General features: G+C 48.4%; 9 protein-coding genes across 9 annotated transcripts; 3 read left to right on the forward strand and 6 right to left on the reverse strand.

Moving 5' to 3' along the window:
* Nucleotides 1–81: 81 nt before the first annotated feature.
* Nucleotides 82–1,071, reverse strand: N7471_005020 (uncharacterized protein; the record flags this gene model as incomplete). Its single annotated transcript, XM_057277739.1, has 2 exons — nucleotides 82–470; nucleotides 543–1,071. 2 exons carry the CDS (start codon nucleotides 1,069–1,071, stop codon nucleotides 82–84), a joined length of 918 nt encoding a protein of 305 aa, XP_057137349.1.
* Nucleotides 1,072–1,614: 543 nt separating this feature from the next.
* N7471_005021 (leucine-rich repeat domain-containing protein) lies at nucleotides 1,615–3,249 on the reverse strand (the record flags this gene model as incomplete). The annotated part of the gene is made up of 2 exons (XM_057277740.1): nucleotides 1,615–2,563; nucleotides 2,660–3,249. The coding sequence occupies 2 exons, from the start codon at nucleotides 3,247–3,249 to the stop codon at nucleotides 1,615–1,617; spliced, it is 1,539 nt and encodes a 512-aa protein (XP_057137350.1).
* An 898-nt stretch (nucleotides 3,250–4,147) lies between these two features.
* On the reverse strand, nucleotides 4,148–4,486 carry N7471_005022 (uncharacterized protein; the record flags this gene model as incomplete). The annotated part of the gene is made up of 1 exon (XM_057277741.1): nucleotides 4,148–4,486. The coding sequence occupies one exon, from the start codon at nucleotides 4,484–4,486 to the stop codon at nucleotides 4,148–4,150; it is 339 nt and encodes a 112-aa protein (XP_057137351.1).
* Nucleotides 4,487–7,546: 3,060 nt separating this feature from the next.
* N7471_005023 (ABC transporter ATP-binding protein) lies at nucleotides 7,547–9,991 on the reverse strand (the record flags this gene model as incomplete). Its single annotated transcript, XM_057277742.1, has 1 exon — nucleotides 7,547–9,991. One exon carries the CDS (start codon nucleotides 9,989–9,991, stop codon nucleotides 7,547–7,549), a length of 2,445 nt encoding a protein of 814 aa, XP_057137352.1.
* A 1,546-nt stretch (nucleotides 9,992–11,537) lies between these two features.
* On the reverse strand, nucleotides 11,538–12,178 carry N7471_005024 (MGR2/ROMO1 family protein; the record flags this gene model as incomplete). Its single annotated transcript, XM_057277743.1, has 5 exons — nucleotides 11,538–11,661; nucleotides 11,740–11,830; nucleotides 11,886–11,915; nucleotides 11,983–12,009; nucleotides 12,112–12,178. The coding sequence occupies 5 exons, from the start codon at nucleotides 12,176–12,178 to the stop codon at nucleotides 11,538–11,540; spliced, it is 339 nt and encodes a 112-aa protein (XP_057137353.1).
* A 118-nt stretch (nucleotides 12,179–12,296) lies between these two features.
* Nucleotides 12,297–12,650, forward strand: N7471_005025 (uncharacterized protein; the record flags this gene model as incomplete). The annotated part of the gene is made up of 2 exons (XM_057277744.1): nucleotides 12,297–12,317; nucleotides 12,399–12,650. The coding sequence occupies 2 exons, from the start codon at nucleotides 12,297–12,299 to the stop codon at nucleotides 12,648–12,650; spliced, it is 273 nt and encodes a 90-aa protein (XP_057137354.1).
* A 320-nt stretch (nucleotides 12,651–12,970) lies between these two features.
* On the forward strand, nucleotides 12,971–15,311 carry N7471_005026 (uncharacterized protein; the record flags this gene model as incomplete). Its single annotated transcript, XM_057277745.1, has 2 exons — nucleotides 12,971–14,104; nucleotides 14,154–15,311. The coding sequence occupies 2 exons, from the start codon at nucleotides 12,971–12,973 to the stop codon at nucleotides 15,309–15,311; spliced, it is 2,292 nt and encodes a 763-aa protein (XP_057137355.1).
* A 663-nt stretch (nucleotides 15,312–15,974) lies between these two features.
* Nucleotides 15,975–17,425, reverse strand: N7471_005027 (ribonuclease P subunit p20 family protein). Its single transcript, XM_057277746.1, has 2 exons — nucleotides 17,271–17,425; nucleotides 15,975–17,186 (listed from the first exon to the last, which is right to left on the reverse strand). Exons 1-2 carry the CDS (start codon nucleotides 17,341–17,343, stop codon nucleotides 16,597–16,599), a joined length of 663 nt encoding a protein of 220 aa, XP_057137356.1. The 5' UTR covers nucleotides 17,344–17,425; the 3' UTR covers nucleotides 15,975–16,596.
* A 3,804-nt stretch (nucleotides 17,426–21,229) lies between these two features.
* Nucleotides 21,230–22,687, forward strand: N7471_005028 (uncharacterized protein; the record flags this gene model as incomplete). The annotated part of the gene is made up of 2 exons (XM_057277747.1): nucleotides 21,230–21,856; nucleotides 21,914–22,687. The coding sequence occupies 2 exons, from the start codon at nucleotides 21,230–21,232 to the stop codon at nucleotides 22,685–22,687; spliced, it is 1,401 nt and encodes a 466-aa protein (XP_057137357.1).

Raw genomic sequence — 22,687 nt, forward strand, 5'->3', positions numbered from 1 at the left:
GCTGCCCAGGTGCACTTATAATTGATAGTAATCGAAGCTGTGAAGACTACCATCTTGATTCAACCATCCAGACCCAAGGCTTCATTCCTTCTCAACATAGACATTCCCAGCAATATCCCCAAACACATCAAGCGCATGAATTAGCCGATCACGCACCAATTCAACACGAGGAATCATATCCCGGCCCAAAGGCAAGAACCCCTCACTCTCACGCCCAGCACCAACGCCCTCGCCAACGACAACTTCATACATCGCCTTGGCAGCCTTATCCTTATCACCATCAGCAACAAATCTACCAGTCAGTAAAACATCCAGCATCTGTGCAGCCACAGAGTCGTCATAGTCCACCGGTAAAGGCTTAGCAGGAGAACGACAACCAGTCCCGAACTGCGTGTTGAACGCTCCCAACCACACCGTCAGGAGGCGGACGTTGAATGGTGCAACTTCTTTCCCGAGCACTTTACATAAACCTTCAGAATACACACATCAGTACATAAACAAGAAATTCCTAACCCAGAAGAAGAGAAAGAATGAGAACATACCATCCATAGCAGCCTTCGCCGCCGCATAAGCACCCATACTCTCCCTCCCCTCCAGCCCAGCCCCAGAACTAACGTTAACAACAACTCCAAACCGCCTCTCCCTCATCCCAGGCACAACCGCGCTGATCAGCCGACTCGGCCCAAAATACACAGTCTCCATCTGGGCCCGCAGCTCCTCGTCCGAGAACTGCTCCACTGCCCCGAGGATCGCGTATCCGGCATTGTTGACCAGCACGTCGATCGTGTGTCCTGCAGACTCGAGCTTCGATACCAGCTCAGAAGCTGCGGTTGGGCTGTCAACGTCTAGTGCGTGCCATTCGCCCCCGTTTTGGGTTATCTCGGACACTAGCTCTGGGGTGCGAGAGGGTTGTCGTGATGTTGCGATTATCGTGTGGCCGTTTGATTGGGCCGTGCGGGCCAGTGAGAGGCCCAGGCCTGAGGAACAGCCTGTTATTAGCCAGGTTAGGGGGCGTTTTGGTTTGGTGAAGGTTGGTGTTTGTGTGGTCATGGCTGGTGCTTGTGTAGTCATGGTGGTTTGTGATGGGTGTTGGATGATGGATGATGGATGATGGTGGTAAATATTGGAGACTGTGTCGTGATATTTTGATTTGCAAGAAATTTATGACTAGAGTGGTATAATATCAGAATACCACGGCTCTTTTATAATCACTTTCTTACTGGATTCCTCGGACTTAGGGCTGCGGGGGCGGAGTTAATGTGGTCTGTGCGTCTCAGCCTTGATGCTTATCAATGGCCCCCGGGGATATGGTTGCATTTCACAAAGAATTGAGGGGCTTATTGAGGTAGAAAAAGGACATAAGCTGCCGTTCGGTGCACAGTTGACAAAGATCGTCGGTTTGACTTGATATCCAAATCATCTCAACACATTCACGGAGCACAACCTCGGAGGACAAGGTAGTAAATATAAACTGTCATAATTTCTACAAAATAACTAAAATACAAGGTCCCAGCACCACAATCCATATAAACATACAAACCAGATACATACAAAGTGAAACCCGAAAAAAAAAAGGCAACCCATCAACCAAACTAGTGAAAATCAATGCCATGTTCAACACGACCCCGGCACACACGACAAGCTACAACCTACTCGCCGGAACGGCAAAGGCCGAAGCTTCTCACCCGGACAGCGAGGCATCTTCATCCCATTCTCACACGGGGTAAAGTCCCACCATTCCATCCATTCAGCGCGAGGAATCACAAACTCTCGCTGGCATACAGAGCAAGGCTGTCCACCAGCAGCGCGCACTTCCCTCGCTTGTTGCAGCAATGGCACAATCAGCGCCGGGTACTCGGCTAGCTCTTCGTCGGTGGTTTGCTCCAGGTAGGGGAGCTTGATCACAGCGCGGAGCGCGACTTCGCGCAGAGACGGGGCGTCGTTTACAGGAGATGCCAGTTCTGAGGGTGTGAGAGTGGGTCTGTTGTGGGATGGGCTGGCTCCCATGGGATTGCCCTCCATATCCATGTAGGTGATCGGGCCTGTTGCGACATGGAGAGGGGACCAGCCCTCGTCGAGAGAAGATTCCTGTTCTTGGAATTGGAGCGGGGGAGATGAGTCCTCGTCGTTGTCTGTTTCCTTTTTATTGTTCGGTTTGTAGTGCCATTCTGCGATCTGCGCTTCTTCGATTGCGAGGAATGGGTTCGGGCGGACGGTCAGGTGTTTCAGTTCGCCTTGCTGCATGAGTTTGAGGATCTCCCAGGGAAGGCAGGTCAATTGGTTGACGGAAAGATTTAAGACTTCCAGTGCTGTCAGTCTGCGGATTGTAGATGGGATTTCGGTCAGCTTGTTGTTTCGCAGGCTGAGGACTTTGAGGTTGCTGAGCTCGAAGAGATCATTATGCAGGGTTGATAGGGAGTTGTTGGGGAGATATATGCTGAGGAATGGCTGCAGAGATGTGAAGACGTTCTCTGAGACTGGGGCTTCCTTGACTGATGGAAGCTTCGTTAGGTGCTGTAGAGATCGCAGGAGACCGGATGGTATAGTTCCCAGATGGAAGTAGCTGTGTAGAAAAGAGCTATTAGAATCATTGGCTCGGGTAAAAGGGGGAACACCAGATGAGACTAGAACATCAGATAAAAGGGCAATTAGCACATACCCCAGATCAATGCTCTCAAGTCCCTTATCGAGACAATCACCGACAACCTCACGCGCAAACCGATGAGCATCGGACTCTTCAGGGCTTCTAAACGCAACACGAGTCTGTGCAGGCATGTTCTCTGTCTCAATAACGAAAGGTGTAGAGCTTCCAGGTTTTCTAGGATCAAGCACAGACTTGCGCAAGTCTTCCCCCCACGCCGAGCCATCCTCCGACGGCAAAAGCGACTCAGCACCAGACTCATCACTCCCCATCCACACACCACTATCAACATTCCTCTTATCCTTAAAGTCCGCCCTCTTCCTCTTCGGATCTAACACCTGCTCTCCCCACCAGGTCCCCCGATACCGTCGTTTGCGTCCCGCGCCTGACACCGTCGCATGGTAGTTCTCCAGCCCGGAAGCCGGGATATCGTCACTGGAGAAGAGTGCAGGATCACTGGATGGCTGACTAGAGCGATCATCAAGGCGCGACAGTCGCTGCGCGCGCTGGAACGAGGAGACCGCTATGCCTGTCGCTGAGGGGTTCGCGGTCGCGGGCGAGCGGTGCCGGATTCGCCGCGGCGGTGGGAGGGGGATCTCGCTGTCCATTGCGATTTCGGTTCGCGGGTTCAGACGAGACTCTTGTAGTTCTCGGCCTGGCTCATCTGGGTTTCTATTCAAACGCGGTTTTATCTGATGTTCGGGGTTGCGCGACGCGTTGTGGAGACCCGCGATGGAGAGCTGCGGGTGTCAACAAACGCGCTAATGGCGCGATTGGGGGAGATAAGGGTTTAGGATTTGGAATCAATTGAGAGGTCTCTTATGTTTTGGAAGGGAAAAACAACTGCATCCCCAGTTGGAATGGAAAAGATCAGATCAAAAGATAAGATCAGATCACACGTGCACGGGCATATTGGCTGACCCCGGACCTCACGGCTTCCCCACTGGAATGTTGGATCGACATGATCTTCTCTACTTTACTACGTACTATGTACATATGTTGCTACAACTGGTGTTTACAGTTGGATTTGGTATCAAATGAGAGAAGAAAAAGAAGTGTCTATATTCTGTGGATGACTCATAGCCGACTCATGTAAGTCATGAATATCAGACCAGTCCGATGACTAGTAAGTCACCCACGACAACGTATATGGACAAACGAATTGAATAAATAGGGTTTGAAGAAGAGAATAATAACAGCATCAACTCGTATCGGTCCAAAAAGTCATAATGAAAAAAAAAAAGAAATGGGGGTATTTGAAAAGCGTTAAACCGTTTCCTCTCCGAAAATGGGTTCTTCAGCCAACCGAGAGGAATAGAAATGTTAAAGGTATAAAAATAAAAAAATAAAGAAGAGAAGATCCCGGCTCTGCTGGAGATGAACGGTAATCAACAAGGCAGCAGTCATGCAGTATGAATTGGGTGCGGTATTGGCCAATGGCCCCAATTCATGATCGTTGCCTGCGTGAAGGCTTCATGCTGAGAAGTCGCGACATCACGAGTGTGATTACAGGGCTTGGCCCACCATCACAACGATATAGCCGGCGGCGGCCAAGGCAGCTGGCATGCCAGCGCCAATGTTGGCCGCTGCGCCGGTGGAGGTGGCAGCTGGAGCAGCAGAAGTAGTGGAGGCTGCGCGAGACAGAGGAGTCGAGGTCGAAGCAGTCATGGTAGTCAGGTTGCTCGCGCTGGAATTCGCGCTGGAACTAGGAGTTGGGGTCACCGAATTGACGCGAACCAGAGTCTTGGTGATGGTCGTGGTTGCAGTTGAGGTAGTGGTATCCTCTGCGGCGACGAATGGAGCCGCGACTAGGCAGAGAGAGGCGACGATTGCAGTGAACTTCATTTTGAGAATTGATTCCAAAGTGAATATCAATATGGAAGAGCGAGCAAGGTGATTGAATTGGATTCAATGTTTGTGGTGAAGCGCCGATGCGGAAGTATGAAACTTGGATGGCAGAAGAGATATGTTTCAGGTTTGATCGCAAAAGAGTGAGCGTCAAAAAAAAATATCGAATATAATGATTGTGTAGAGCACTGCTCAAACAGTATAAAATGAGTGACTGAAAAAACGAGTGTGTATGAGAGAAATCTCTAATGCGCCTAAGAAGGAAAAAGGGAAAAAGGAAATTTTACTAGGGTGTGGCATGCGCAGGCTAAATAATAACACACGAGCACGTCTCGAACCTGGGGAAAAAGAACCATTCGTCCATCAAAGAAGTGTGGCGCTTCTGTTTTTTGTTTTTTATTTGATTTTTTTTTTTCTTTAATTTTGTTATATTAATATTGATTTTTAAGTGGAATATGATCTTCCTATTGGCCCCTTGAACACGCGGACCCTGGGACTATCCAAGATTGGGCTCCTCTCAGACTGAACTATGACATTCCGAGCCCTAAAAGCCAAAGGAAACAGGGTCTTCCGCACAGACACTTGACGCCAGGGGTTAAGTCTATGATGATTCGTATACAACATAGTTAACTAGTTAGTCAAATGCCATAAAACATGTTTATTGCCATCTCACTGTTGATCGAGTAATTTCAATCGGGAAAGCCGGAAGATTCGCCTTCACTTGGCCCCATAGCCCCGTGTCCCCTAGGTGCAGCAAATACGAGAATTCTTCGCCTAGGTATACTCCATAAGTTGGTGTAATTTCGGCAGTTCGTAATAATCCGTGTCAAGGGAATGTCCTTCAATTGCGAGACCGTTTTGGTCTCGGGGTGTTTCCAGAAGCGCCTTTGCTGGATTTGTCTGCTTGAACTGGCTAATTTTGCCTACTTTGCTGTTTTGCTGTTTTGCTGTTTTGGTCTTATTACCCCTAGAGTGTTAAATGACGATTCTCGCTGGGCATCACACGCTACTGCAAGTGTTCACTCCCTCGCGGGCACTTCCGTCTGTTCCGGACCCCTGGCATCTTGCGCAGGAACAACGATCTGTGATTCGGTTGATCTTAAACATAACAATAACAGACAGTGTATGGATTAATTGACTTGGATCTTGATCTTGTATCTTACCTGCTATACCTTACAAAGTGATTCCGGTGGTTCCCCCGTTAGCCCATATTGGAATTTGCCTCAATTTGCCCGATTCCCACACTATTGAGAAAAGACTTTTTTTTTTTTTTTTTATACTCCATAAGGCTCTGTGGATCGCTTCCGTGGTTCCATTCAGGAACGAACGACGAACGATCATCGCTCGGGACTACTGTGTTGGGAATCTCTACTCCGTAGAGTAGTCTGGGGAGCAACGGTGAGTCATTCCATGCTCACTTATTTGTACTCCGTACTGTTAGCAGCCTTATGCTACATTGTAGTGGGTACATTTTGTTAGCTAGTTAGTTAGTTAGTTAGTTATGTGTTGGCACGAACATGTCACGATTGTTGTAAGAGGGGTCTTTTTACTCCATAAGGGGCTCTGGACTCTTTGGGCTCGCAAAGCCCTACTCCGTACCCACTTTGAACACGACCTCAAGAATACAACATAAGCAATACGACAAGGTATACTCCGTCGTGTCGACCAATTAGTAGAAATTTTAAGATGATCATTATCCATCCACTCCATAGTCTGTACTCCGTACTAATCCGTCCGAGGTCATTTGGACAGACAAAAAAGAAGGGGGCAATGAAAACAAAGTAGAAAGGGGTGGCTCGCTCTTTTTCCTTTCCCGTTTAGCGCTCAATCTTACTTTTCGTTCAATGAGATTGCATGTCCGGGGTAGCCCAAAACAAGGGCGAATAGACGACCGTTGGTTGGTCAACAGAGATCTACTGTGTTGAATGCCTAACACGTAAGGCAACGCGTTCAAAGCCAAAGGTCTTTTCTTGAAATAATCAAATTGAGTCTACTAGATTGTGTAGTTGTGTTCATTGCATTCATTCTCGGTTGCTAAGATGCTTTCGTAGCTACTACTAGTACCTACTCAGGTACTTGTATGTAACCAACTTTTTAAATTATGACATGACCAAAGAGGCGGATGCCCTCCATGCATTGAACTGGTATCAAATTAGAGGCACCCAAGTCCTACACATCATTTCCGTTATAAAGTTCAAATGACAGGTTGGATCATTGGATAGTGTCCTTTCAGTCTGTTTATAAATCCGTGCTTCGGAAATAGCATTTTTTGAAATGAATACTATGGGACCGGGTGGTATATATATCAAGACCTACCAGCAGTTTATTAGTCTTGAAATACCATGCTCTTAGCTGCAACCGAGGCCAATACCGATCACAGTTGTGTTTGGATACATCTGTCAGTTTCTAGGCATATTAGGCTCATATAGCACAGTCAATTACACAGCAATCTCCCCGAAGTGCAGCTCATATAGGCATTAGATGACGGACGGAGGACGAACTTGTCGCCTTTGACCAAATGATTATTGTCCTGTTCAATACAGTATCTGCTAAAAGGAAAATTGAGGGCAAATTACCACTTCTATGTCCTACAATAGAGACATTCATATTATTCGAACCGTGCCTCGGATTGTTGTTAACTTTAAGGGGATTTAAGAGGGCATCCAATTAATTTGCGAGTGAAGGAAACAGCGGTCAAATTTGTTGGGAGTCTTCAGCTCATGCAGGGTAGGAATGTGGCGTTGGTGATCTTTAGCTGAATCCATAACTGTATGCTAAAATCCACCACAGGTGGATGAGGATGATGCTGGGTTGGACGAAACACATGATGCTCCTCAAGGAGAACTCGCGGTCCTATGACACTGGAACCGGTCCCATTTGATCTTTGATGGAACATGTGATGGGATACGTGATGATTCCATACGTTGTAGATATCCGGGTAAAGATTGTATGTAGTATTGAAAGCTCAAGCATATCAGAATTGACAATTTCATTAGTTACATTCCTTTTAAATTATCTCCCCAGCCTCGTAAACTCCAACCATTCCAGTTTTCTCGCCTACAACGCAGGCTTTCCACTATTGATACCCCCGAACTGATTCTTCCAGAGGTTCTGATATCTTCCACCCTCCTTCTTCAGCAGCTCTTGGTGTGACCCGCTCTCAACAACCTGCCCCTCATGCACAACAAGGATCCGATCAGCGCTGGAAATAGTTGAAAGCCGATGCGCAATGACAAACGTAGTTCGCTTGGCTCTCAATCGGTCCAACGCAACCTGGATATCCGATTCTGTGTTCGAGTCTACGGCGCTCGTTGCTTCATCCAGCAGGAGAATCGGCGACTTCTTTAGGAAAACCCGAGCAATAGCTATCCGCTGTAGTTCACCGCCAGACAGCTTGACACCCTGCTCTCCGACTGTGGTGTTGTATCCGTCCACGAAAGTGAGGATTTTCTCGTGAATAGCTGCGGCGCGACATGCTTCGTGGACCTCTTCATCCGAGGCCGAGGGCCGGGCATACCGCAAATTCTCGATGATAGATGCGTTAAATAAGACAGGATCTTGGGGGACGACGCCGATAGTCTGACGTAGTGAGCTGAGGGTTATATCACGGATGTCTTGGCCGTCAATCTCGATTTGGCCCGAAGTAACGTCGTAAAGTCGGAGAAGAAGTCTAAGAATGGTTGTCTTCCCTGAACCAGTCATACCGACTAGTGCAACTGTTGTCCCGGGTTCGATAGAAATATCCACGTCCTTGAGGGTCTTTAGCCGAGAATCATAGGCAAAGTCAACATGGTGGAATGAAACACGGCCATTGCCAGGTTTCAGTGGCATGGCATACTCTTTGTCATTGACGCTGGGCTTAGATTGGAACAGGAAGAGTAGCCGCTCGGCATCAACTAGATCAGAGACAAGCCAGCGATATTGCGCGGAGAGATAGGCCAATGGAGAGATGAGCGATGACCAATATTGAATGAAGAAAACGAAGTCTCCTGTAGAGGAACGCCCCACGGAGATCTCGTGTACGATGAGCGAGGAGAGACCAACGAAGCAAATCGGCTTAAGTAAATCTAGGAGTGACTTGCCGACTGCTCGGCGTCGACCAAAACGGGCGCTAGCCTTCAAGCATAGGTCAACTGCTTCTCCAAAGCGAGACCTCTCGTACGAGAACTGGTTGAAGTATGTGACAGTCTGCCAACCTTGCACAGCCTGATGCATAATGCGGGTTTCGTTTCGTTGCGTCTGTGTAACTTCACGTCTGGCATCCATGTTCCAGTTAGAGGTAAACACCTCCGCCGCAACGTAAGCAATAGATACTATCACCACTAGAAGGGAGGCATAGACATTGAACTTCAAATAGAAAACAACACATGCAATAGCCAAGTCAGCCACCGTCGGGACAATATCTAGAATGGCAACTTCTAACAGATTGTTCAGCGCTCCACCTTGGTCGATGGACTTCATAACTTCTGCCGAGTCATTTTCTATATGGAAGTCCATTGATAGATTCATAACATGGCTGAAGGCAGCATTGGTGATCTGACGGTAAGAGAACTGCCTGATAGGAATCTTGACGAGCGACTCAATCAATCCTAGCCCAGCTCCGCCACGGATGAGCTGCAGCAGTGCCCATTTTCCTAGTGAAGCGTATGGGGCTTTGTTGGCAAAGATGCTATCGGTAACATCTGCTAGTTGCTGGGGAATGAGAATATTCAGTGCTCGGTGGCAAACTAGACAGAAGATGCTGGTAGCAATACAAAGCTGCACTTTGCGATTGTTTTTAGGGACCAAATAGGGCAGAAAGATCGAGAAGCCTTTCAGATAATCCCACCAGCCCCCAAGCGACTGCAACTTCTCATTGCGGAGTCTTTTCCTGCGTGTAGCTGCATCGTTTTTATTTTTGCCGGTGTCCGAATCGCTCTCGCTCTTAGAGTCCACGCTGCTATTTTCTGAGTCGTTGCCATTCACTGCGCCATATCTTGTGTAATTACCATTTAGGAAAGGGCGCGACTCTTCCGAGGTCTTTTTCTTCCTCTGTCTGGTCTCAAATAGAATCGCAGTTGTCACAAAGACAAGCAGGGCAAGTCGGGCCGCTGAGATGGTGATCTGCGTGATTGGTACCCATTGTCTCGGTTTGGGACACAAGGAGAGCGCAAGGAGTGGAACTTCGAAACCAGCGGTGACCAACGAGGCTCCAGCCACTTCGAACTTGGGAGGATTTTGTCGCAGCCACAGTGCAATCCATACAACGGCTTGCGAGGTCATATGCACCAGGAAGGGCTGAGAACGGTCCAGGTCATCGGTGGCGATTTTCAAAACCGTTTGACTGACATACGTGAAAACGATCAAGGAAGACAAGATAACTCGGGGTCGACTGCGACGCTTGGAGCGAGTCTTTCTTTTCTTTACCGGAGCGCGATTAAATAAAACGCAGATCACAATGTAGAGACTTGCTATCAAAGTACAGCTATAATGAAGGGCCTGAGGTGCTAGCTGAGTAGCCATGATGGCAGGTGGGATGGAGGCTCTGTTGGGTAAGTCCCCTGAGGTCCAAGCGGTGGTGGTTCTTTATATATTCCCAAATTTGAGCCGCATTCTTATATCAAGCACCCAGGTGTCGGCCTAAGCAACTTCTTATTGGGTTGACAATGTCATACAAAGTTGCCTGCGCCAGGGGGGCTGGGAGAAGGGTGTCCTAGCGCCCATCGAAACCAAACTGGGCTGTGAACGGCTTCATTATTGGACAATCTGGGCAATCTGCAGATTGAACTAGAATCCACCTGCTTACACCGTAGGTTTGGTACTTTGGTTGGTGAGCAGACATTCCTTGCGACTTACTTTGTACTCCGTGCAGTGGACATATAAGGGGCTGCTGACTGTGTTTTCGGTGACTCGTTTGAGCACAAGTAATAAAGGAACCCTGATTCTGAGTATAACACTGTGATATCTATTCTGCTATTCTCATTCTGCGACCGTACTCGTGACGTCCAGTCGCCTCCGTTGCCCGTACTTTGATATTGATCTTTACCTGGGCACAGCCTACCTCTACACATAAAGTTCTACTTACCGCGACCTACACATGTCAAGCCAAATAGTATGGTTTCCAACTTGAATAACTAGGATTAAATATCTGAAGTCCCCGAGAGCGGCTGGAACAGCAATCCAACATTGATCTGCATCTGGTTTCAGGACTCACTGGACAAACGGAGACAAACAGAAATGAGTCACTGGTACAACTGCCTGTTCGGTGGCTAGTTGCAACGGGAGATGGCTCCTCTCAATAGGGATTGAGACTGTACGTTTTCTATAGCTTGGTGGCTATGATAAAGGCGAGGCGGAAAACAATGACATGTCACTATAGACGAGGATTTTCGGCAATTCAAGCCTTGAAATGCTGCTTAGTCTGGGCATTAGAGTTGACCCCAGGTGTACATTTGAGGGGCCCCGCAGCTTCTAAGTCAGGTCTGAAACATAGATGCCAGGTCATCTAATATGGCAGCTGGCTGCGGCTTTACTAAAAGTCTGGTAACCAACGTGGTCAGATTCAGAACCAACCAGATTTCTTGCCCTGACTTTGAACATCATTCAACAAGGGTATGTAGTCAGACTGGGCCATACATAGTGATCTTTGGCCTAATAGATTGATCTCCGTTTGAGCTGGATGCAATTTCCCAAGTTATATCATCAGTCGCGTGCCTTCACACTCTGTGAGGGGTGTGTCGTTTCCAATGGTAGGACTGGATCGTCGAAGCCAAAAAAAAAAAGGATATATTGTCACGATAACGCCTAACATGGTTGGAACAACCGAGACAATTGAACTTCAACATCCATGTTCTGGGTACTGCTAGATTATGTACATCGCGTGCTGAAGTAGCAAGTACCCATGAACTTGTCCGTCACAACCATATTTGGGTAGTTGTCCTGTCTCTTGAAGCCACCAGAAAAAGTATCTCTTAACCATAGAGATTATATCGTACAAGGGATGTCGCCAGGGAGTGGTCATGTCGCATGTTTCCCGAACATAGTCTTGAGACTGCGAGAAAGATTGTGTTCACTGGCGCATAGGCCGGAGGGGGCTCTGTCGGGGGAGCATCATCGGGGGTCCTCGAGCGCGGAGCCAGGCATCGTTTTGAGGTCCTTCAGAGCGAATAACGCTACCGATGGACATGAAGAGTCTATTTAAAGAGAAGTTGATTAGCCAGTGATTCTCAACCAAAGTGGTATAACTTCCAAGCTCAAAGAGTTAACCATACCCGAAAGTGGCACCTGAACCCAGCATGTACTTGCCCAGAGTGCGCATGACACCGTTGGGGCCAGCGCCATACTGGAAGATTGTCACAGTTCCTGCTCCCAGTTAGCTTATCCGGTACGCCTTCATTTGGGGCTAAGTGGTACAAACCAATAATGAAGCCCATGATGCCACCAACAGCTAAGAGGGGAGCTATGTTAGCACCAGCTCTTGGTGAATAAACCTCGGTTGTTTTGTGATCACATACTGGAACCCATCATGCAACCCATTTTCACTAATAATCTGTCAGCACACTTGGTTCACATATATATGGTGCCCAAATAATAAGAACACCAAGCGGAGTGTGATCTATATCACTGGGTTGTAGATGGCATACTCTTGTCGAAAGTTGAGGGAGCACCCCCTGGGCCCGCTTGAGCGGGAGGTCCAGCAACCACAGGCATTATGAAAAGCTAAAAAGAAGCTTGTAAATTAGATAAAAACAGCAGGCAATAGCTCTGAGCTGAATGAGAGATCCTGTTGTGAGAGTCAAGGAACGAGCTCTTTTTCCTCCCCGGCTTGATGCTTCTCCGCCTTGGTCACGTGAGCGCCCAACGGGCTTTAAATCGCACACGTGCCGACATGGCACGTGACTAATTTTGCCTGGCGGCGTCAAGGGAGTAGGAAACGGATGGCCCTCTTGCGCTCTTGCCTGGGTTCCCTCATGGCAACTATCCTCGATATCTGATTTCTTTTCCGTTACATCTTTTAAAGGGCTGCCTGAAGCCTGCACCGAGGCGGCAGTCCCGTCTTGTGCTTCTATCATTGCCCTGGCGTGAGACCGGTCGCTCACGATTTCCGACCTCCACACAACTCGTTGGTCTTGAATCGCCTATTTTACTCCTAAATATCTCTCAGTTCACAATTCAGAAGTGAGTTAACTTCCTACTCCAAATATACAACCATTCTTTTGTGGGGTCGAGGTCTCGCCTCGACCTAGGAGCCAATTTATTTGTCTCTCCCCCAAACAGCACTAACGCGACCGTCTTCATTTTAGTCGGGCGACTTAAAGCTCCAATCACCCTTGCGCTAATTCAATATCCCCAACCCTCGGACACAAACCAACATTACTAGACGTCCTCTTTTCACCCTTCAGACTATCTCAGATTACGGCCCCTTTTACAATTCGCAACCGTGGACGCGCTCCGTGCTCCGTCTAGATATTCCATTCCCTTGAACAATTCGCATCCTTCTCCATGACTGCTGTGGCATCTCCACCTAGTGTCGAATCGGGGTCTCGATTGGGATGGTACAGCTCTAGTAACGGAGGAGAAGGAGCCCTGTCTTCAGTGAATGCGGACGACGTGTCACGGATGTTCATGCCGCGGAAACACGTTCAACGCTCAAACTCCTCTTCCTCTCTGGGGTCGAACTCTTCGGCTTCCTCTACATCTACTGCGACTGCCCCTACCCAAGATACCCATGCCGCGCAGAATTCCGCCAGTGATACAGAGACTTGGTCGTCATCAAAAAAGAAGCATTCGAAGAACATCTGGCCTAGCTCGAAATCCGAGCCGGTATCAGGGGTAACGAACGCGCGATCTCAGGCAGTGCCTGCTTTCTCGTCGGGCCCAAGTGCATCGTCGACAATGTCCGCAATGCATCAGCCTTCGAACATCGTCCCATCGCAACAGATGCCCCAGTCGTCGCAGCAGAATGGCGTCCGTGCGCCAACCGGCCCGCCCTCGGAGAACCCAGCAATTTTGATTCTGTTGCCAATGAACGGCACCTTTGACAGGAAACAGATCAATGTACCATATTACCCCGAGGTCCTGCGAATCGGGCGACAAACAAACGCCAAAACAGTGCCCACGCCTCTCAATGGATTCTTCGACTCCAAAGTTCTCTCTCGACAGCATGCTGAGGTATGGGCCGATAAGACTGGCAAAATCTGGATCCGAGACGTCAAATCCTCAAACGGCACATTTGTGAACGGCCACCGATTGTCTCCTGAAAACCGGGAGTCAGAGCCGCACGAACTGCGAGAAAGCGATAACCTAGAGCTGGGTATCGATATTGTCAGCGAGGATCAATCCACCATCGTCCATCACAAAGTCTCATCTAAGGTTGAGCATGCCGGAACCTACGGTACTACCCCTAGTATCCTTGATCTGAACTTCGGGGACTTGGATCCTGCCTCCGGGGGCGGTCTTCTCCCTTCTCCCTTGAGTCAACCGCTTTCTCATATGCGAGGTCGAGCCGGTAGCAACGCGAGTAGCAGAAGTGCTCAGAGTGTTGCCAGCAATCAGCTCAGTGCTTTACATCAACAACGGCAAATGAACTACTGGAACTCGCCAATCTCCATTGAACAGGTCGTCAAGCGGCTTACGGTGCGAATCACAATTTATCTTAATATTACATATCACTGACTTGTTCTAGGGCGAACTGAAATCCGCAAAGCAACAAACAACAGATCTTTCTCAAGCAGATGAATTTTTGACGACGATCATGAAACCAGGCTATACAGAGAAAGAAAAGCTCAATAAGCCGTCTCCTTTGGAGAATAGTGCTCATCGCCAGATGAACGGTCGGCCTAAAATGCCTCGAGTCGACTCCTTTTCAAGATTTTCGGATCCCCCCGCTCCTCCTCCTCAACAGCCTCTGCCGGAGAAACCTGATGCGTTGTCGCGAAGTGCATCAGAATCGTTCTCACCGCTGAAGCGCAGTGATACGGAAAAGCCGAAGAGCGGTACAGGTTCCCCTGTCTCCCGCGATTCTAGTCAGATCTTGAATCTCATTGAGGCGCTATCGTCTGCCAAGCGAGAGATTGAAACCCATGGAACTCGTGTCAAGGAACTAGAAAAGATGCTGTTCCAAGAGCAGACTGCTCGCAAATTGGCAGAAGACAAAGTCAGTGAAATGGAGATGCGCTCATTGGATGTTGAAGATGTCAAAGTCGAGAAAGGCATTGTTCCACCTTCAGAGAATGGTGTGGACGGAAAGAAGGCGCAGGATGATACAGAAGCAACCGTGCAGGTCAACGGCATCCATCCTTCAGAGACTCTCACTCCCGCAGACATCCAGGCAGACGCCCCCGTGGAAGACAAGAGTGCTGAACTTCAGACTCGCTTGGAAAATATGATGGAGGAGATGGCAGAAATGAGAAAGCAAATGGCATCCTTCAAACATCGCGCCGAGAAGGCTGAAGATGAGACCACGGAGTCTCGCAAGTCGTTGAACGAAATGATTGAAACCTTGCGCCAGGAACGCGCCGAGAAGGCATTAGCCACGGCTCTTGACAAGAAAACTGATACGCATGACCGCGAGCCAAGCAATGGCTTAGCGGAACCGTCGCCTACGAGCGATGATACTTTAACGGATTCCAAGACGAAGACTCCATCGATGCAGGGCTTCGATACGGTTACCTCGCAAAACAAGGACATGGATGCTGCAGCTGCGGCCACAGCCTTTGCAACACAGCGCCATCGGTACAACTATATGGAAGAAGCAAGTCCTTACGCCTCCATGTTTGGCGTGGTCTTATTGGGAGTAGGCCTAATGGCCTATCTCAACGGTTGGCAAAAGATGGACAAATAAACCAGCTTAGCCTCGCGTGCTACTTCTGGGGTTTCCTGTTCCTTTGACGGCTATTTCTACTGCATAGGCCCTTTGCATACTTTGACTTGGTCTTCTATCTTTCTCATCAGATTTCAGTACTCGCCAGTCACGACTTTCTGGCGATAAATGTCATGGTTCTTCTCTCAAATGAGGACCATTTTCTTGTCTTCATATTCGGAGCCTCTTCCGTTTAGCCCACACTGTCTCTTTTATCTCACGAATTTTTTGATGACTTTCTCGAGATCCCTCTCAGGGATCTGCTTCTTGGTCGTCTTTTTCGACGTCCGTTCCTCCCCCTCTTTCTTGCCATCTCCTTTTTCTTCGTTCTTCTTCTACATCCTACTATGTTACTATTAGCCTGTCGCCCTCTTGGGAATCGACACATCTTTTCTCTTTTGTCTGTACATGATGGGGAAAATCAGGATACGTTCATGACTTGCAGCCTCTCTTTGAAACGTTTCGTTCGAGAAGGGTTTTCAGGCATTATCATTCATCATGTCATGTCAGCACAGGGCTTTGTGAGCGTATCAAGGAGTTTTTATTCGTACTATTTCGTTTTTTATTCATGCCATTTGTTTCTCGCTGGCAGATTCGATGATTCAGGCTTCCTCTTTTAAACCTCTTTTTTGATTGGAGTAGTATTGTTACCCTATAGTCCTGTCTCTCCCTCTTTCGTTTTTCATACAAGTCTGTCCAGCATCCACAGCGCGATGGGTTGGTTGGGTGGAGCATGCGCTCTGGGTAAATCAGAGTTGATTTCTTAAAGGACAATCTCGATGTACATGATTTTGTGCTAGGCTAACAACCTAAGGACAAACGAATTGTTCTTTTTCCTGATCCTGCTCAAGGGCCTCCCGCGCCTGTGTAATATTGATATTGCACCTGTAGAGTATTTGGTACTGGGTATACGCAAGTGACGAGGGTGGGAAGAGGACGCCCTCGAATTGGGACTTGGGTTTTGACCGCTTCCACCAGCAACATCCCAGAGCAGGAATCCAGATAAAAGGTCTTCTGAGCTGGGTTACTGGGTGGTGTATAGTCCCCATGAGCGTTCCGTTCGGATCATGGTCACTCAGCAGGATGTGCGTGCACTCAATGTCCTAGCTGGCAATTCCGGGCTTGGCCACAGGCTCATGACAATGGCTATTTCCCAGCTATGGGTGTGAAGTTTTGCAGTTGAACATCCTCAAATCAGCAGACGATGGCCGGGCAATCGGATGACGGACTATCGTGGGAGTTTTTGTCGGAGTGATCATAGGCGGATTCACTTGAGGCTGACGGCGACCTCAACCATTTTGATCCACCTCGTCCGGCTCTCGGGGAGCTCGGCGTCATCTTCTGCTGCAGCGGCCTGGCGTTTTCTCTTCTTTGCTGCTGACTTGGATTCCGGTTTAGAAGCCGCATCTCCTTGGTCAGTTGGGGTTTGCTCTTCCTGCCGTTGTCGGTTCTGTTCCTCTTTTGCTTTCATTTCTTCATCCTCAACGATATCATCCACGACAACCACACTACCCGTAGTAACACGGACTGTGTACTCGGCTTCCTTTTCCTCGAACCATTTGGCTACATTCAGCGCCTTCTCGATAGCCCGTCCTGTCGCCTTCACAAAAACTTCCTCTCGCTTCTCTGACACCTTCGACAGCTCCTCGAGTATCTGTTTCTCGTTCTTGCGCGTATCCTCAAGGTTGATGTTTGCGGTGGCGCGCTTCTCCGCCTGCAGGAGGAGTTTCTGGACGCGCTTGACTGCGCTCATGAACGGCGTGGTCTTGGAGACGTAGACGATCTTGGGTACTGATGCACCGGCATATGGAGAGGCGACTGGCGCATGAGGTATCGGGCGCTTCTCGACTTTGGCATCTGTTATCTAGAAGTTAGCGTTTGGGGTCTTTGGTTCCTAGCATTGGCCATTTGACCCTAGGCGTTCGGATGGGAAGAACTCACGTTTCGGGAGTCTAATAAGGTCTTTGTTCTTTTTCTCAAATTGGAGCTTGTTCTCCAATGTCCCCTTTGCCATGGCTTATGTGCCTTGCACGAATAAAAAGTTGCAAAGTCAAATTGGAGCTGCGCGTCTTATCGTCTGCCTTTTTCTGCCAGGCTGCTGGAGGCTGCCTGCCCGCCGCCCGCCCGGGCGCCCGGGCGATATCACTTGCTTATGTCATCATTTGTCGAACTTGCCCACATATGTAATCGGGAAGCTACATCTACAAAGTAGATCGGTAAACTAAATGATACCTGGCACCGTCCACCAATTTGACGTTAACAGGCTCTAAGGTTAGTTTATCTAATGAGAGAGCTCTATACACTTATGGGTGCACCTGAAAGTGCAAGAGAGCACCTCCGATTCCCTCAGGCAAAGCTACGCAAGGCCAGCGGCGTGCTGCAGACCGGTGAAGTCCTGTTTTCTTTCTACGGAAAAAAGAAAGCAAGGTCAACTTAAAATCGTTCTCCACATTGCTAACAAATTAAAGACGTTGGCAGAGCTTACTCAATTGTCATCACGATCCAAGCGGGCAGCATCGCGATGAGTACGGTGTGGGACATATTCATATACATACTTGGTCTGCATACGGTGTTTGGCAGGCAATTACATTACACTCTTAGAGTGCAATAATGGTAAATTGGAGTTCGGTACTAATCTCTTCACACGGCACCACTACAGACTGCCCTCTTAAAGTTGCTGGATGCACAGACGCGCCCCAACTCCTCTGTCGGGTTCCTTCTCCAATGAGCTAGCTGCCGATGACACCGATCATAGCACGCCTATCATCAAGCAATATGCCGGGTAGAGGAGCATTGAGTATGTAGTAATTTATGTTTGGCAAGGCGGGCCTGGATACGGAGTACGGGCATGATCATCCATCCGGGTGGGCCAAAATTCCTTTTGATCGGATGGGGTTCCAAGGCCCGGGAACATGCTCTGATGCCGAACAACCTGCACCGGCTTGTTGCGTTTCCGAGAGAAGACGGTCTCTCATAACCATCTTCAAGAGACTAGTGAGGTGCGGACTGCAGATCTGGATCGGCGATGAGCAGTGGTCTTTGCTATGATTCTGAATGAGGCTGCTGACCAGGTGACCCCGGTGGGTTCCCGATTTGTGTGACCATCCTTATGGAGTACGGAGTCCGGAGCACGCATTGAGAATGCTCAGTTGGAGACCTATTCAAATTTAGAAGGCAGTTAATGTGTAAAGGGGTTTCTCTGTACAATATAGTTTAAAGTGGAGAATATCGATATGGATAGGCAGTTCCTCCTATATTGTACGTAGATACCTAAGGGGCCCGTTGGGCATCTTGTCCAATATTCAAGGATATTCTTTTATAGATACTTTTTTTGACCTTAACTCAGGGGCGAACGACAGCCACAGGATAAAAAAAGGTCCCGGCTATACTCCGTACATCGTAGTTGATCAAAGCTTCTAAAGCACCATTGTCGTCATATCGGTACCGAGACGAAAAGGGTCCAAGTGTCTGTTGACCTGTTGACCCGAGTCGTTGGTAGCTGGTAACTTAGCAATATCCCGTGTACTAGTATAAGAAATACAGGGTACTCCGTACGGGGTACAATAAAGGTGATGATGAAATGATCATCATGAGACCCCCCTTCAATAATCTGGCAAATTTTCCCCTGGGGCTGATTGACGTACTTCGCACGGAATACGGAGTATAAAATATCGGAACCAAACAAAGGCGTTGACGATCAACGCGTCTGGGCTTGATAGATCGACATACGCCTCGAGCTGAAAGCTGGTCAGGTGATGCCCGCCAAACTACTTTGGGAAGGTCCCGAAATTGGTGGACTTGTGGGTCAACTGGGCAGTGTCAGTTATTTTGTTTCGCTTGCATCGACATGAAAGAAGTCCGGATATGCGCATGTTTGATATTTGATCCCCAATTTTAGGTGTCCCAGGTATCAAATTGAGTACGGAGTACGGAGTAGATGTAGTTAATTCCGGGGTACCCTAGAGGTTGGAAAGTAGACCTGACATTGGTAAACAAAGAGCGCCTTAGGCAGATTACACGCCTCAGGCAGCGCGGCCCGTCTGACTGGACAGTCAACCGTGGTATAGCAGTCAAGTTACCATGGAAGACACTTGTAAAACCATGGATAAAATCTATAATTACGGCTGTTTATTGATCTGCAAACATTTGATTGAATGATTGATCTCTTCGAAGCTCTGAAGAGTATCACGGCTCTTTGCTTATATCGTACTTTGGTCTCTTGTTCCGTGTGACTGCTCCAACGGCTCCTGTTTTGAGTGGACTTAAGGCAACAGTCACAAGTGGTTTCATCACCGGGGATAAATATGAACATACATAACAATATGTAAGATACAAGTTGTACGGAGTAGGTATTGCGTATGTACTATGTTTAGTGCCCCACAGGCGATCGAAGCCAACACAATCGTAATCGGATCTAAGAATTATCAATGGAAGGTTTGTTTCTTGAAATAGACAGTGTTGGAGGATGGCTCATGTGGTATAATAATAGATAGTTGAATGTTGTTTTAAAATTTTATCCCGGGGGGGGGGAACACAAAAGTACGTTGCCACAACTGAGCCACAATCTCGAAAGATCTGCTGCTTGTACGGATACGGAGTACGTCGTAGACAAGCTGAGCGCAATCCATAGCTGAGGCGGAGGCGGATCTCCGAGAAGTTTGTCTTGTAAATTGACCAGTCCTATTATACATAAAAAGTATTATGTTGCGCTGATGAATCTGACAGAGCGAAAACATTTGTTCGGCGTAACGGCTCCCCCAGTTCCGGGTCACGATGTTAGAGTTCCGCGTGCACTAGAGCCCTTGAATGCAAGACAGCTCTAGTCGTCTTCAGCCGGAAAGGCACGGGGATGATAACCCAATCATAAAAATGAGCTAGGCTCTTTGGCTTAGAACCTACCTGAAGAGGAAAGGTGTTAAACGTAGGCTAGTGGGGTAAGAATAGTGCCAACGGCTGTCTCTGAAGCACTCCAAGCCAATTGCACTTCACACAAATCGGGGCTAATGACATCTTCCAGCGGGTCGGTGCAGGTGGAGTAGCCTTAAAAAACAGAATCCATGGATCTGGACTCGGATAAAGAGGGGTTTGACTTAATCAAATTATTATTTTGATTAAATTAGTGATTTTATTGATCTAAACAATTAAAAGAAAATACAATTAAAATACATTTTAAGTATTTTAAATAATTTCCAATTTTCGGATTTTGTTTCGCGGATTTTTGCGGTCGAGTCCGTCTCCACCTTGTAGAATGGTCCAGCCAAGGGCAACAGCTCGCGCCTTTTTGTATGGGACTCTTCCCCTCCGCTGAAGTGTCTCGAACTCTTCCTCCTCAACTCTCCTTGACTTACCTCTACATTCGCTTGGTCTCATATCCCCAACCACTTTGGCCCTTTAACCGTCTTACGTTCCCTTCTCAATCCTTGAAGGGGGTTAAGACGTGTCTCACGTTTCAGTGCTCGGAAGCTAGCCATTGAAGCCGCTTTTTGCCTTTTTTTGCATACATCAGATCTGGCGTGCAGGAGATCCGAGAGATCCCGCATCGTGATTGGTTTTGCTTCTCAAGGGTTATCCTAAAGAAAAAAAAGTACTTTTTTCTTTGTTGGCCTCCTTGGGTGACTCAAGACTTCGGTACTCCAGGGCTGATCCGACCAACCGGGTTCCTCCATCAGTCTTCTATTCCTCTTTGGGCCTATCAGGTCTCCAGCTACCCCCTTGACGGGCTTTGAGCTATCCCAGCCGCTACGTCTCATCCGGTTCTTCGGGTCGACCATAACTACAGCTCTTTAGCCACTGAACTTCATTCTTTTCTTCTCATCACAACTCTCTTTACAACTTATCACCAACACACTCTCTTGTACCGACAATAATCCCGACACTCCAGTCCTTCAAATATTCATAGCATGTCTCAAGACCCCCACTATGAGATATTGGATGCACCCGATGGGTCAGCATTGACGTGGATCTTCGACCATTGCTTGCGTTACGCGGACAACTACGAAATTTCTCTTCGTGCTGCATACGAGCTCAATTGCCACCCGTCGAAGAGCACAATGGGGCCTTCATTTCTTCCTCGATCTTCCTCCATCTTCTCCCGCAATTCCGTTTGGTCCAAAAATGCTCGTAACTCCAAGTCTTCTTTCGATTCTCCCTCTTACGACACCAATGCCGAATTCCGTGCCTGTTTGTCCAAGACTGTCGCCGAATTGTCTTCTCAACCTTGCTCGCTCCCTCCGAGCTTCATTATCTCCTTTGTGCGCCGCTGTTTTTGTCTGGATCTGTCCGATGTCGACTTTGCCCAGGCTTTAACTGCTCTTGATTACATTAGAGACCTCCAAGGTCGCTGGAAGAAGGAGATTGATGCCTCCTTCAACCGACTCAACATTACTTCCCAGGATGCGAGTGACCCTCAGCACTCGGAGGTGGCTCGCAATTTCCCTAACGTGTTGACCTGGTACAAAGACATCAGCAACAAGGCACGCATGATCGATTTTCTGTACACTCAGGTCTATATCGGCCTGCGTCGATGGGTAAGCTTTATCCCGAGATTCAAATATCGAGTTCGATATCTAACATTTCTTTTCCAGGTTCTTGTCAATCAGATGATGCTCGAGCCATTCGACAAAGCCAACTGCCTTGCTCTTCTTAACACTCTACTGCCACCTCTTCACCGAGACAGCTCTACCCCAACACAGCAGTTGTCGACAGCCATCCTTGGAAACCATCGCGACACCTTCTTCAAATTCATTACCACCTTCGAGGCCGACCCTTCAATCCTGGAGCCTATCATTAAGCAAGGCGCTCGACCTGGTGACGAGAATGGATGGCCTGCATTGTATGACGCCATTGACCGATACTTGAACGCAGTCCTCGAGATGATCGACGAGTGTACTTTGATCAACGAGCCTGGTCAGATTAGCAAGTCCGGCGTGCAGCGCCGCACCGACTCGGGCATCAGCTTCGGCCCCGATTTCGGCCCATGTCCTACTAGCTCCCAATCTTCGGACACCGAAAAGCCTCTTCCCCATTTCCCAGAACCAAACACAGGCTCTAGCAAGCATGGTTCGTTCCTGGAACGATTTTCCTCCTTGTCAGGATGGGGCAAGAAGAAGGACCCCAAGAAGGAGCAGCAGAGGGAGCAGCAGAGGGAGTTTGCGCGCAGTCTGAAGAAGATGCAGTCCTACAGAGAATTCAACAGTCGGGCTAGCAGCACCAAGAGCACCAAGACATCAGCCAAGTTCAACGCAAAGTTAACTTTCGATTTGACCGACGATAAGCGCCGCCGTTTGATTGATGAAGCCCAAGCTCGCAAGGCAGTCGACGCGGCTGAGGCAGCCCAAAACATTGGCCAGGCCATTTAA

This window comes from Penicillium samsonianum, assembly GCF_028829775.1.
Source record: "Penicillium samsonianum strain IBT 33392 chromosome Unknown utg000003l_segment0_segment0, whole genome shotgun sequence".
Taxonomy (NCBI): domain Eukaryota; kingdom Fungi; phylum Ascomycota; class Eurotiomycetes; order Eurotiales; family Aspergillaceae; genus Penicillium; species Penicillium samsonianum.

Bases quoted from the DNA above. Each gene is read 5' to 3' on its own strand.
- N7471_005027 (XM_057277746.1), bottom strand. From the start codon at position 17,343: ATGGCAAAGGGGACATTGGAGAACAAGCTCCAATTTGAGAAAAAGAAC. The intron at 17,187-17,270 runs GTGAGTTCTTCC...TCTAGATAACAG, and splicing joins CCTTATTAGACTCCCGAAAC to ATGCCAAAGTCGAGAAGCGC.